This window comes from Lepisosteus oculatus, chromosome 3 (genome assembly GCF_040954835.1).
Source record: "Lepisosteus oculatus isolate fLepOcu1 chromosome 3, fLepOcu1.hap2, whole genome shotgun sequence".
Lineage (NCBI taxonomy): Eukaryota > Metazoa > Chordata > Actinopteri > Semionotiformes > Lepisosteidae > Lepisosteus > Lepisosteus oculatus.
The window spans coordinates 6,791,519-6,806,346 of record NC_090698.1 but is presented as its reverse complement, the minus strand read 5'-3'; the positions used below and the strand labels follow the sequence as shown (position 1 = coordinate 6,806,346).

General features: G+C 40.4%; 2 protein-coding genes across 2 annotated transcripts; both read left to right on the top strand.

Moving 5' to 3' along the window:
• The first annotated feature begins 3,633 nt into the window (after positions 1-3,633).
• On the top strand, positions 3,634-4,731 carry LOC102689779 (G-protein coupled receptor 35-like). The gene has a single exon (XM_015340636.2). It carries the CDS (start codon positions 3,634-3,636, stop codon positions 4,495-4,497), a length of 864 nt encoding a protein of 287 aa, XP_015196122.1. The 3' UTR covers positions 4,498-4,731.
• Positions 4,732-10,444: 5,713 nt separating this feature from the next.
• Positions 10,445-13,525, top strand: LOC107076593 (proteinase-activated receptor 3-like). The gene is made up of 2 exons (XM_015340637.2): positions 10,445-10,510; positions 12,581-13,525. Exon 2 carries the CDS (start codon positions 12,621-12,623, stop codon positions 13,518-13,520), a length of 900 nt encoding a protein of 299 aa, XP_015196123.1. The 5' UTR covers positions 10,445-10,510; positions 12,581-12,620; the 3' UTR covers positions 13,521-13,525.
• Positions 13,526-14,828: the final 1,303 nt, after the last annotated feature.

Sequence of the window (14,828 nt, the reverse complement as noted above, 5' to 3'; positions counted from 1 at the left end):
TGTTCTATTAATGCAACAGAGACCATTCTTACTTCATTCATACTTTCTAGACTTTAATTTATTTTTCTCCTGAATATGTTCTCTGATTCAAACTAAATATTTTTGGAAGGCTGCAGTCCTGTTTTTACTGATTCCGAATGTATTTTCTTCAATTATACCACACTTAATACCACACATAATCTTTCCAAAACCAACTGACTGTTATACAGATAAATAACTGCAATCTCAACAGATTACATGTTTCTGTCATCTATTTTCATTGTCAGTGAAACTCCAGAAGCACCATTTTAATCTGCAAAGCATGCAGTGGAAAGGTCTAGAGTCACTATCAAATTAATAAGTCAAAATGCAACAGTGCCAAGATTGGGTTTATTGTGTTTTCACTAATCTTTTACATCATGCAAATAGCATTCATAATCACAAGTACTTTTAGGAATTAATATGTTGGTAAACACGTGGAAGTGTGAAAATATGTTGCACAAATTATAAAACAATTTCTGATCACTTATCAGGTTTATGAGTTTGATCTGTCTGTTTTGAATCACCCTTTTGTTTCTACTATAATATTTGCACCATGCATCTTTTCAGTGTGTGCTAAAATACTGCATGAATGTTGTTGATCGCTTTTTGAATGTACTGCATTGAAGGTGATTCTCATTGTCAAGTCACAAAAGGGGATCATCATGTCTATTAAACTTCAGATGAGTACTGTGAGCATATCATTTAATTAATCCCCCCACTGTCTGTTCACTTTTTTATTCCTGTAGCTGTGGTGGTACTGGAAATCTCCTTTAAGTTAGTTTGATCACCAGCAGCGATGTCACACGTTACTTTCTCTTGCCAAGTTAAAAACCTTTTGTGTCTGATTACAGTGTTCCTGCTATTTCTTTGACCTGTTGTTTTTCTTCTTCTCTGTTAAACAATCTGGCAGCAGCAGATACTTTTTTGGTGTGTATATGTTACATGTAAACTAGATATACTATGTCCAGGTATCTCTGTGTCCAGGAATTGTGACCATCTGTTCTCTCCGTGTTTCTCTCGTTACTCCTGTCTTGAATACTCTCTTACTCTTTTACCGTCAATCTTCTGAAAACTGTACATCCCCAAATGACAGGACATCCACTAAGGTTCAGAGGACAACACGTTATGATCCCCAGTCGCCAGTAGTCCCTCCACGTTTCTAACCTAGGAGGACGTGCTTGTGGCCTCCTGAGCAAATTGGGTTAGAAAAAACATTTTCCCTCTTGCACGTAACACCTTAAACTGTATTACACCGAATTTCAGTTTTGTACACCTGGTCTCTTGCATCACTTTGTTTACAGCGAATTTCGTTTGTTCTCCAATGACCTCTCTATTGCATCACTTGTAAAAGTGGATTGGAGGGAGACTTGGGTGCCAGAAAAACACATTTTCCGACGGAACATTGTGTGACGTATGCCCCTTTTCATACTTATGACCATGCCATTTTCCCATATTTGTTTCATACTGAGTCTCCCCCTGGATGTTTTAATGAATATATGATTAATATTCCATATACCTGAATGCCTTGGAGAGCTTATATTAAAAAAAAGATTCATACTGATTCTAATTTGTGATTGGAAGTGGTATAGTTCTCTCTACCAGCTTCTGATTGGATGGGGTGAAGATGCCCTTCCTTCATGTCCTCTGGAGAGTTTGGCTTGGCTCCCCTACAATACCCATTTCCAAGTGAACAAAGTACAGTGTCTTGAACAAGATTCCTACAGGATACTACAGATTTCAGGCTGCAAGACACTCAACACAGCAAGCTCAGGAGCACCACACAAGAAGAACAAAGACACTGAATGAAAACACTGAATTTGCACAGGTAAGATCAGTCTATTTTGATTTGTGATTGTTATGCATTGCATTTAAGACTAAGAAGCAGTGTTGACGTCAGAAGCTTTAGAAGCTGCACCTAGCTACTGCCATCTTCTTCATTAAAGACCACAATAGTTTAGAACCAAAAAATACTATCTAAAAACACTAAGGAAATGAAACTCTAATTTATTGCAAAAGTAATGAATGGATTTTATAAATGTACAGTGCAACAAATCTGTACATGTTTTCTTTGGAATTTATACATGCTGGAATCATTTCATCTTGTGAAATACAAAATGTTTAAGTTGAAGAGTTATTTTTTATTAAACTGAAGAAAGAATTAAAAGGCACATTGAAGGACAAGCAACCTTTAGTTGCAATAGTTGTAATTTATGTCCTATAGTTTGAGCTTTATGACTTATGTCAGACTCCTTGACTTTTTTGACAGCCATTGCTTGGCACTAATGCTGCTTATATAATAATTTTATACACAATATTGTGATTTCATTCCCACAGTCCCAAATATCTATCCAACATTCATGATTGTTTTTAAGAGAACTCTTATCTTCTCTTAGCCCATATACTGGTATAATTGATTACTTCAACAGAATGCAGATCCATACACCTTATCAATCATAACATTACTTTCAAATCTCTCTTTGATTTAATGTCAACTAGACTGCAGCCTCTGTCTGTTAATGCCTTTAAAAATGGTAGATGAGAACAGTACTGAACCTGAAAGTATTGCTATTTGAAAAGAATAGCTTTGATTTTTTATTTACTTCCTCCAAAATCTATAGACTCACCATTCACCATGGTTGACTGATAATGGAAACATGAGCATGGTATCTCTTTTCTTTTACAGCAAAACACCTAATCTGAGGCAGGTATGTTTGCATGGTCTCATTGAAATTGTAAAAGCTTTATTTATTTAGAAAACAGTTTATTTAAAGCTATTGCGTTTGCTATCTGTTTTAGCCTGTGCATGTGCATGCAATCTGACGCCAATTCTTGCACAAGCACATTTCCATGCAAAGGGCATTGGTGGTCAAGGGAAAATGTTTTTTCATAGCGCTTAAGTAAATCTTGTACTGACGTGAAATGCACGTCTGTATAAAAATGAATGATGCGCCTACACTAAGATACTGTATATGCTAAGGCATATACTGTAGCTTAACCTCAGACTTGCACTGGCCATTTTGCATTGCAAATTCTGAAGTATATTTGAGAATCCAGCACTGGGCACTGCCACTTTGCTGTTGATATAATTTATACACATTGTGTATGATAATACATAGAGAAACAAATTATCACACAGTAATCATGTGAAAACCAGCTGGAAGGCAAGGCAGTTCGACGCTGATAAGATTTTTCCAACCTACGCTTGTGATAAGTTTTGAGATTTTGACTGATGGGGTTCTCAAAAGCTAATAGAAGCTTAAGTGTAAAATGTAAAGTGCCAGAGAACAATTTTCATCTAATTGAATAACAGCACCTTTTATTCTAAGAGGACATACTGTAGAGTGGTCACTCTATTAGAAATCTTGAGTATGACCTTGACTACTCATGTGTTGGAAAGAGTCATAGGTTTATTGCATGCCGAAAAGAGAAGAAAGGAAGATCATCGTCTGTGAAGCCTTCTTCGGGTGTCACCTGAAGTTACACCTGAACTACTTGCGCAGCTCAGTTTTTTAGTCATGATTCACTGATCTTATTCAAGCTCCCACCTTGCTGTGATCTTGCTGTGATTTAAGACGAAGCATGTCTGTTTGTATCTCTCAGTGTTCAACAACGATGGCAGTTGCTCTCTACACCAACTCAAGCTCTCTGCCCAACTACAACACGCCCAACGCCACAGTCCAGCCGTTGAGTTTCTTCGAGGAGTGCAAAGTCATCCCCGTGGGACCCATGATCTTCATCATCGCACAGGCTATCAACATCGTCCTGGGACTGCAGATCAACCTGATGGTGCTGTGGCTTCTACACAGGAACAAAGCCAGCTTCTCCACCTCTGACATCTTCATCCTGAACCTTGCCATCCTGGACACCTTCTTCTGCCTCATGTCTCCTGTTGACCTGCTCAACAGGTTACTGCTGAATCATGCGACTGTCTGGCAAGTCCAGTCTGTCGCGTACGGTATAAAAGATGGTTCTCCCCTGTTGCTCACTTGTATCTGTCTGGACCGCTACCTAGCAGTGCTGCACCCCATCACCTTCACTAGGTTCAGAAGTCAGAAGCACAGAATCATTTGTGCGGAGGTGCTGATGGTCATTATCATTAGCTATGCCATTTCTTACGCTGCGGGCGCAGTGAAGGGTTTTCACCGTGTGTTCAGTGTTATGATCCTTACAATTTTTTCCATCATGGTGTTCTGTAACCTTTCCATCCTCTGGGCTCTGAAAAGGTCTGGTCCAGGGAGGGATGAGATGCATCCTGTGAAGAAGAAGGCCTTCAACATGGTCCTTATCATTCTGGCCATTATAGTGTTTCATTATTTCCCACCTGTCATTCTTTTCCCTTTCCAGAACTACTTCTCTCCTCTTGTGTTTAAGTGTTATGTTCATCACATTGCGTTTGCCTTCATGGACCTCAGCAGCAGTGTTCAGCCTCTGCTCTATTTGTCGAGAATAGTCAGATTGCCATGTTTTCCTGACTGATAGAGTTAGCGACACCTTTGTGAAAAGCAACAGAGTCAATTAATAACGTTATTGTTTAGCAGAGTACAGTTTCATCAGCCATATGTATGCAAGTTTGCAGAATCAATGACTCCTGGTCACAGCACACTCTGGGATCTCAGACAAGGATTTCCACCTTCAACCTATCTTCTAGTTCTGAACCTTAATCTAACCCTGGAAATGAACCCTTAAACCTTACCCTCTTCATTAATCTAAATCCTTAATGCTCTTATTAAACCCTAAATGTTAATTATCTTATTGTGTTCAATGACATTTTATACAATATTTTGGTTTTTCCAATGCTAGCCTAGAGATTTTTTATATTATATGTTTATGTTGTTGACCGTGCAAGGTAAGTTATGTAAATGTTATTGTCACGCCCTTTTCAGCCAGAGGGGGCTCCTACTCTGTCCTGTCCCTAGTTTCCTGCCTATCGTCCTTCTTCTCCCTCTCTTTCCCTTGGGCTATATATTTCCGGGTCTTGCACTCTGCCCTCGCTCAGCATTGACGTTCGGATGTCCTGAGACCCGCCTAGCACCAGGTCACCCCACGTCCGCTACCTGAGGGCACAGGTTTCTATACGGCACTCCTGAACTCTTTGCACTAAGGAGCCTGGGCCTTTTTCCCGTCTCGCCGCTATGCATATGAGTCTTTTTCCGCTCTCCTGCCTCTCCACGGTTAATCCCTTTGGATGTCCGTGACAGTTATGCCATATGATCTGAAGTATTAAGGTTATCAACACTTGCCTCTCCCATAGGTAAGAAATTAGAAGCCTAGAGGTCAGTGTCAAGCATACAGAGGTGTGGAAGCAAAAGGATATAAGTACTGGGTTTGTCATTCATCATTTGAATGAATGATGAAGGATTGAATCAAGGTTCTGGGTTAATTTGGACCATGGTATTTCATTATTAGCAGTGTTGTATTATTTTAATTATGTTGACTGTAAATGGAGTTACCTACTTAATTTTCGTTGATGCTGTAGTTGACAGCTGCATTTTACAGACACCCTAGGGATCCAATTGCAGGAGACTGGTGATCTCCAGAGGATGGTGGAGACTGCCTTGGAGCTAGAGTTTGGAGACCACTGGAGACTGCCGAAGAAGAACGGTGAAGTGAACTGGCAGTTGTGAGCAGGACTAAAGAGAAGGCGAGCACAGCCGTTTGGACAGGATCGGACTGGGAGACTGCGCTACTAGGAGGGAAACAGGCTCTGGTGCTGAGCAGGAGGCTGATGTTCTCAGGTTCGGGACTGATCGGGAATTCTTCAGGCAGATTCAGGCAGAGATAATCTTTCAGAGATGCAGGTCAGTACTGAGAGAGTGTTGCTGTTTGTCAGAAAGGACCTCATTGACAGAGCACCATCCCAGTGGAAAACAATGGTTTAAATAATGAGGAATGATTAGTGAGGCACCCATTAATTGTATGAAGGATGGGTTGAGATAATTGGCCTGAGTGTGTTCTGTCTACTCCAGATGGTGTGCAGTCTCTTGTGAGAATTCACCTTCCTAATGACCAGGTAAAGACCAGCCAGCAGGTGATGGCGTTTGTGCCTTCCATTTCCTTACATGGGCCAAAGAAGGGCACAGAGGGATCCTGGTGGTGAAGGACCAGGGCTAAAGTGAAGTGGTGCTTCAGTTCCTCAAAGGCACCCCATGTCTGGGGGGTCCACCTGCTCTTGCTGGGCTTCTTTCTGGTGAGAGCTGTGATAGGGCCCACGACTGTGGTGAAGTTTAGAATAAACCTGTGGTAGAAATTGGGGAAGCCCACAAAGCGCTGGACCTGTTTGAGGGTGGTAGGAGTGGACCAGTCCCTTAATGCCGGGGGTCCATCTGCAAGCTGAAGGAGGAGAGGATATATCCTAGGAGCGCCACCTCTATCTGGTGGAACTGACACTTTCCGAGTTTTGCATTTTTCGAGGTCCCATAGAGGTTTGCATAGAGGTCCTCAGACACAGAAGGAGGCAGTGGGAATATATCAGGATATTTTCCAAGTGGACCATTCATAAAGTCCAACAGTTCCATAAATTGGTTTTAATAACATTTTGGAAGACAGCTAGATCTTTTGGTAATCTTAAAGTCAAGGAAGTTCCTCACTACTCCGGGGCCAATAAGGGGGTTGACAGGTTGCTCTCCAGGTCTTCGTGGCTGGGAGTATAAGTCACTGCTGAAAGCACACGCTTCCTGTGCCTGCAGGGCTGTCTCATGGCTGGCCAGGATCTGGAGCTCTTCATCGAGCCCTGTTGGACCTACATGATGCGTCAATCTGAAGCTGACTCCCATGTCTTACAAACAGGCTAGGAATCCAAATGCAGGAGCTCGGTGATCTCCGGAGGCTGGCCGAGATTCCCGGAAGGTGGAGCTCAGAGACTGCCGGAGACAGCCAAAGAAGTACAGAGTCGGTGAAAGGAGCCAGCAGCTGTAAGCAAGACTGAACAGGCAGATGTGAGCAGGACTGAAGAGAAGGCGAGTGCAGTCATCTGGACATAATTGGCCTGGGAGACTGTGCTACTAGGAGGGAAACAGGCTGTTGAAGAGAACCTACTGATCTGGTGCTAAGCAGGAGGCTGATGTTCTCAGGTTTTGAACCGATCAGGAATTCTTCAGGCAGAGAGAATCTTTCAGAGATGCAGGTCAGTATTGAGAGAGTGCTGCTGTGTGTCAGAAAGGAGCTCGATGACAGAGCACTGTCCCAGTAGCATAAGGTTTAAATAATGCGGCGTGATTAGTGAAGCACCTGTTAATTGGATAAGGGGGGGCTGAGTTAGGATTAGGGTTAGGGTTAGGGATGAGCACATGCATTTGCCCATGTGTTCCAGCAGTATCCCGTCTCTCGTGGGAATGTGACTGTTTGCCAAGGCACCCAAGGGAATGACACAGCCTAGATCAGGTGGTTCCTAACTCTAGATTTTGGAGTCTTTAAACCAGCAACTTTTCTGTTTTGGTGTAGAACATAGGCAGGCAATGTTATATGACATGTTATATAATGAATGTAAAATGAATGTTATATAATGTGAAGATATTGTATGTGATTGAAACCAGTTTCTATGGTTCAATCATTTCTTGTGTCTCTCAGTTCTTACAGGCTTCCTCTCATTACTTTGTGATGCACCTTTCAAATGAAAAAGGGTGGTCCCAACTTTCCATGACTTTCAGAAAGAGCTTTGCACTTGCTTTTCATTTCACATGGTCACTTTATTTTTTTGGAGTAGGTAGGTGTGTCAGCATGCACAGTCTGCAAAGGTACAGGTAAAGGTTTATTTCATGCTGAAAGGGAAAGAAAGAGACACAACATTTCAGCTGTGAAGCTTTCTTCAGGTGCCAAGAACACCAAGAACTCCTGAAGAAGGCTCCACAGCCGAAATGTTGTGTCTTTTTCCTTTTTCTTTCAGCATGGAATAAATATTTTCCTGTTACTTTATTTGTTTTAAAGATTTTGCGTGCAGCTGTGTTTAAGTGTTAAAAGCTGTAAATAAAGAAAGAGGCTGGTACCTAATCATGGTGCCCTGCGTGTCTCTGTAATGGGGCAGGGAAGTTTTGAAAGACAGAATGTTAAGGAAGACATATGGAGATAAAATATAGGACTTAAATGGGACAAAAAAGTTGTTAGAAGTGGTTATGGGGAGGTGGGGTAGTGGCTGACTCCATAGAGACCTTCAAAAACTATTAAAATCCAATTTGAAAGGAGAAATAGCTTAAGCCTTTTGGGGGCTGCAGTTCCCCTTTTACATATGTTGTCCGGCAATATTCTCTCTGTTTTTGGTCCTTCATTCAGTTATCAATGAGGATAAATGCATTATTTTGCATGCCCGCACACTTCAGTTTCAGGACTTTATTCATCTTGGGCAGGGGCTAAGCAGACTCTAGAAACGATCCATAATTAACATCCATCGTTTTCTCTTGTGTAACTGGTTCAAAACCATCATAATCAGGAGGTTCAAGTAATATTAAGTCAGGAAATGCTTCAACCCCTGCTATGCTCATGTTAATTTAATTTCCACCTAAGAAAACACCTGTGCTAAATACAATTTTACATATTTCCCTGTCATTTTCAAAATCACCTCTTTATTTAAGAGAATTCTCCCTCTTTCTTGGCCATTCTAAAGTCTTTTTCACCTGTGGTTGCAATTCAGGACACTCTTTTTTCTATAATTGGATCTTGCTCCTTTATAGTTGCCTTGTAGAGTGCTTTCTTTCTCCTTATATTTTTTTTCTTAATTGCTCTTAATTTATTTTGAGTCACCACCAGCCTAATAAGTCCAAGTTGATTGTGTTTTGACTGATCATTCATGCAAATTGATTTTGTAATCACAAATACAACATACAACATCATGCTAGAGAACCAACTGAGGTTGGTTATTTGAAAAAAAAATACAGTGCTTGATTAACCATCACCAATTTGATGTGCACTTTAAGAACTAGTCTTTGATATTGATCCAAAAATGATTTTCCCGTGATTACAAGCCTGGTATGAGGTGCCTCCAAAGCAGCCAAAAAGCACCTATCTAAACCACGTCAAAATACAGTTTTTTTAGGAATGATTGTGTTGGAAAATATGAGAAAATGTGGAAAAATGTGGTAAAATTCATGAAATGATATCTGATCACTTTGCCAGGTTTATAAGTTTGAGATGTCTGTTTTGAATCACCCTTGAATTTCTACTATTACATTCACATCATAAATCTTTACCTGGTGCGTATTGTACATGCTAAAGCATATAGCATTTAGCATTTTGAATACTAAATCAATACTCTTGATTGCTTTTTGAATTTAGCATTCGAGGTGATTCTCCTTGTCATATGCCAATTGTGCCATAAGGGTATCATCATTGTTATTCTGCTTCTGATTTGCTTAATGAACACTGTAAATTTACAATACAATTTACCAGTTTATTGTGTTCACTTTTTTATTTTTGTATGCTGCAGTGGTACTGGAAACTCTGCTTGGTTCGTTTGATCACCAGCAGCGATGTTACTGTACATGTTACTTTCTCCTGCCAAATTAAAAACCTTTTGTGTCTGATTACAGTGTTCCTGCTATTTCTTTGACCTGTTTTTTTTCTTCCACTTGTTAAACCATTCTGGCAGCAGCAGAGACTTTTTTGTTGCATCTATGTTACATGTAAACTGGATATACTATGTCCAGGTATCTCTGTGTCCAGGAATTGTGACCATCTGTTCTCTTTGTGTTTCTCTCGATACTCCTGTCTTGAATACTCTCTTACTCTTTTACCGTCAATCTTCTGAAAACTGTACACCCCCAAATGACAGGACATCCACTAAGGTTCAGAGGACAACATGTTATGATCCCCAGTCGCCAGTAGACCCTCCACGTTTCTAACCTGTGGGACGTGCTTGTGGCCTCCTGAGCAAATTGGGTTAGAAAAAACGTTTTGCTTCTTGCACGTAACACCTTACACTGTATTACACCGAATTTCAGTTTTGTACACCTGGTCTCTTGCATCACTTTGTTTACTGTGTGTTTTGTTTGTGCTCCAATGACCTCTCTATTGCATCACTTGTAAAAGTGGATTGGAAGGAGACGTAAGTGTCAAAAAAACAAATTTTCCACCAGAACCTTGTGTAGCAAAAGCCCCTTTTTATATTTGTAACCAAGGCATTTTCCCATAGTGTTTCACATGAAGTCTACTGAATGTTTTAATTAATATATGATTAATAATCAGTATATTCAAACTCCCTGGAGACCTTGTTTGAAGGTAAAATGATTGCTAGAAATTCAAATCTCCAATTGAAAATGGTTCAGTTCTCTCTACCAGCTTCTGATTGGATGGGGCGAAGATGCCCTTCCTTCATGTCCTCTGGAGAGTTTGGCTTGGCTCCCCTACAATACCCATTTCCAAGTGAACAAAGTACAGCGTCTTGAACAAGATTCCTACAGGATACTACACATTTCAGGCTGCAAGACACTCAACACAGCAAGCTCAGGAGCACCACACAAGAAGACCAAAGACGCTGAATGAAAACACTGACATTGCATTGGTAAGATCACTGCGTTGTGATTTGTATTGGTATGTATGACATTTATAAACTGAACAATATGACTATAACTGCAGAGGCACTGGAAATCACTTTACCAGTGCCTCTATATGTAGGTTTGATAGGTTTGAAATAGATTAAGCAGCAATGCAGATGTTAGAAGCTTTAGACAGCTGCACCTAGCTACTAGCATCTTCTTCATTAATGGGAACAATAGTTTAGAACCAAAAACTAAAATCTAAAGATACTATCTGTAAGGAAACGAAACACAAATTTATTGTAAAATAATGTAAGGGATTGTAAAAATGTATCACATATCTGTGTGTTTTCTGTGAAATCATTTCATGTTGTCTGTGAAATACACGATGTTTAAAGTTGAAGAATTCCTGTTTTATTAAACAGAAAAAGGAATGAAAAGGGCATTACCTATTATAATTTTTACAGAATATAATGTGAGGTGAATTTGTCATTTATTTCCTGTTGCTTGAGTAGTATTAACACTATGTATTTCCTATTAGATATTATGTTACATTAACATAGGGAGTGTAATTTCTTTATTCATTTAGCAGATTTATGATTTATGTCAGACTCCTTGATTTTTTAGATTGTCATTGTTTGGCACTTAAATATGCTAGTATTATAATGACTTGATTATAACAATTAATTATTTGATATAGCAATTCTCAGCGACCTGAATAACCAAACTTGTTAATATAAATAAATACTGTATACACCTCCCTTTTTTTAAGAGGACTGTCATTCCTCCTCAGCCAGTATAGTCATTGATTGTTTAACAGAATGCAGATCCAGACTCATCAGTCATTACATTATTCTCTAATCTCTCTTCAACTGATTCGGTTGGTTTGTCTGTAAATCCTGTTCCAAGTAGAAGATCAGAGCAGTAGTGAATCTGACTGTACTGCTATTTAAAAAGTATAGCTTTGGTTTTTACTTCTTCCAAGATTTATAGACTCTTCTTTCACCGTGGTTCACTGATAATGTAACATTATAAACTCTTTGCTTTTACAGTGAAACGCATCTTCACAGGCAGGTGAAATTGCACTTCATTTGCAAACCTCTTTGAAACTGCAATTAATTTGCAAACCTCAGGAATGGTTCATGTTGTACATTTTCACTATGTACAGTAGTTCTGTACGTCTCTGGTACTGTGGTTCCTCATGAATTGATGGGAAAAGTACAGTATTCAGTACTTTAATATTTGAGAAAAAGCCTGTTACTTAGAAGGCATTTAAAGGTTAGTAAAGTAAAATGTGGTTTTCTGCCTTATTAATGCCAAAGTAAAAATTTCCACAAATAATGTAATGATGATGATCACTGGAGGCTAAACTGTGTAAGTGATGGGTGGACATGTGGGTTAAATGAGTTTAATCCACAGTAAATGATAAGTGTTAACCTTTATAGATCTCTAGTTTTTATACAAAAAATAACTTTGTTGCCTACAAGGTAGTTTTAATCAAAAACCAGAAACCGAGGCTGTAATATAAACAACACACTGGTATACAGGCTACAGTAAGAGCACTACACATCACACACTCATCCTCAAGCTGATCTAAGCAGAAACCGGCGTGTCTTGACACACCAAGGGCATGAAGGCTCCTGCATGGGTTTGGTCTGCAGGGTTCAGTACCACCGTAAGAGTGTTGGCACAAGCAAACAACAGGCAAACACGAGTGCACCCTTTGCACAATTCTTGGAGTCTCGAAAGAAGGCAAGGGTTTTCAGTTTAGGCCACGTGTAGACAGTGAGAAACTCAAAATTGAGAAGGATGTCTACAAAGTTAGAGCAGGACTGAGTAGCCAAGCCCTGAAAACACATCTTGTACTCTATTGAAGAAGTTCAAGTAAGTGGGTGTGTGACAGAAGGCTCCACAGCCAAAATGTTGTGCCTCTCTTTTTTTCCTTTTAGTGTGGAATAAACCTTCACCTGTTCCTGCTGGACTTTATGCTCCAAATGCTACATCAGTAAACAAAGTTTCAGTTTAACCCAATTCTGTTGTGTTCTTGCTGCACTAGGACTAAAAATGTCTCTTCTTCTTTTTGTCTCTTCATTCAGAACCACTTGATCAGCTCCGTCACTGTCTCCAAGAACGGCAATGGATAGTTTTACCAACTCGAGTCTTCTTCTCAACCACAGCACGCCTAACATCACGGTCGTGATGTTTAGTAAATTTCAAGGGTGTGAAGGGCATTTATCTGGCCTCCTGTTCTACTACAGCGTGAAGGTCTTCAATTTTGTGATTGGTCTGCCGGCCAACCTGATGGTGGTGGGGCTCGTCCTGCGGAAGACGAGGGACTCCTCCACCTCTGACATCTTCATCATGAACCTCGCCGTCTTTGATTCATTCTTCTGCCTGATGACTCCGATCGAGCTGGCGAACAGACTGTTCCTGAACGACATGCATGTTTGGTACTTCCAGAGGTTCTCCTATGGGGTAAAAGACAGCTCCCCGCTGTTCCTCACCTGCATCTGCCTGGACCGCTACATGGCCGTGGTGCACCCCATCACCTTCACCAAGATCAAAGACCGCAGTTACAGAGCCGTCTGTGCTGCTGTGGTGTGGGCGTTCATGGTGGCCTATTCCCTCACGAAGTCCATCCTTGGGATCCAGAGTGTAGATCAGGCATTCACGATCTTCATACTGTCTGTCTTTGCAGTGATGCTGTTCTGTAACCTCTCCATCCTGCGGGCTCTGAGACAGTCTGTGCTGGGCAGGGATGAGATGCACCCCATGAAGAAGAAGGCCTTTAAGATGGTTCTGATCATCCTGGGTATCATTGTGTTTAATTACCTCCCCCCAGTCGCCCTCTTTCCCTTCCAGTACCACTTCCCTCCTAACGATTACAAGTGTTACGTTAGTCTGATATTATTCTCCTTTATGGATCTGAGCTGCAGTATAGAGCCCGTGCTCTATCTTTCGAAAATGGAAACGGTACCATTTTTGCCTAAATCGGTCAGTATGGTGTGCTGCTCCACGAAGGCCCATTGTCCGTAATTTCAGACCCGACTGTGATAGAAATACTGAGCTGGGGGAAAGTGTCATGATAAGAGTCTCCTTGCGTGAAGCAAATGAATGCTGTTAGATGAATCTGGTCAGCCAGTGTGGGTTCATATCCGGCCAAGTCTGTGCTGGCTTGGTTATAAATGCTAACACCCTGGTGTTTAAGAAACAATTAAAGAATAACCATGCCTAAATGAAAAATCGATTGCTTAATATCTTTCAAATGCAAGCTGCGCTGTAAATGTTAACTATATCAAAACAGGCATTTACTGAATTATAGCTGGACCCTGTAATAATATTGTCTTCGATGACGTCTTTATGTACTCATTAAGCGGTAGTCTTCCTATTTTAGTTCAGGTGGGGAGCTGCGTCAGAATGCGTAGGTTGCAAAGGAACAAGTAAAGGTTTATTCAATGCTGAAAAGAGAAGAAAAGAAACACAACATTTCAGCTGTGGAGCCTTTTTCACACCCATTGTGTTTCTTTCATTCTTTTTTCAGCATGGAATAAACATTTACATCTTCCCGTTTTGCCTTGATATCTTAAGATATTCTTAATCAAGGTATTGTAATTGCGAATTTCCAATTATATATTTTGTTTTGCAGACTTTGGCAATGTACTGTATTTTTGTGCACGTCTGTGAATAAATGTATGTTAGTATTGTTGGGTGGTCCAGTCTTAAAGTTTAGAAATTAGAAACTTATTCACACACGTGTTTCAAAAATATTCAAATGACAATAGCAATTGCATGAATGTAATGAAATTATCTTAAAATAAACATCCAATAAGTAGACCTGGTACAACGTTGGTTCTGAGAATTTATTTAATTATGACCTCTTCTTGTGCTGTATGACTGTGCTTTTCCAGCGCTTCCTGAACTGTGTGGTGCAGAAAGGCCTCAGGCAGATTTAGGAGAAATTGCTTTTAAAAGCAATTCAGATCCTTGAGCATTGAGTCCAGTAGCTATTGAAGAGTAAGAGTTGGGTTTCACAGGGGTAATCAATGAAAAAAAAAAAGCATATTTTTCAACTACTGTATACACAGTGTTCTAGCCACTATGTATAATTATTCAACAATGAAAATACACTAGACAAAACCTTTCTAGCCCAGAAAAGCACAATGACTGGGTGGTTCACTTCCTCTCTCTCCACTTCTTGCTCTTCAAGCATTTTTTTGGTCCTCTTTTGCACTTTTTCTAGAGGGGAGTCATGTACTCTCTGCGCTGTCTCCCTGTCTTTCTCTCTCTCCCCTTACACCCTTGCTCTCCAAAACTGTTAGTGCCCATTGTGTCAAATAAAGGATG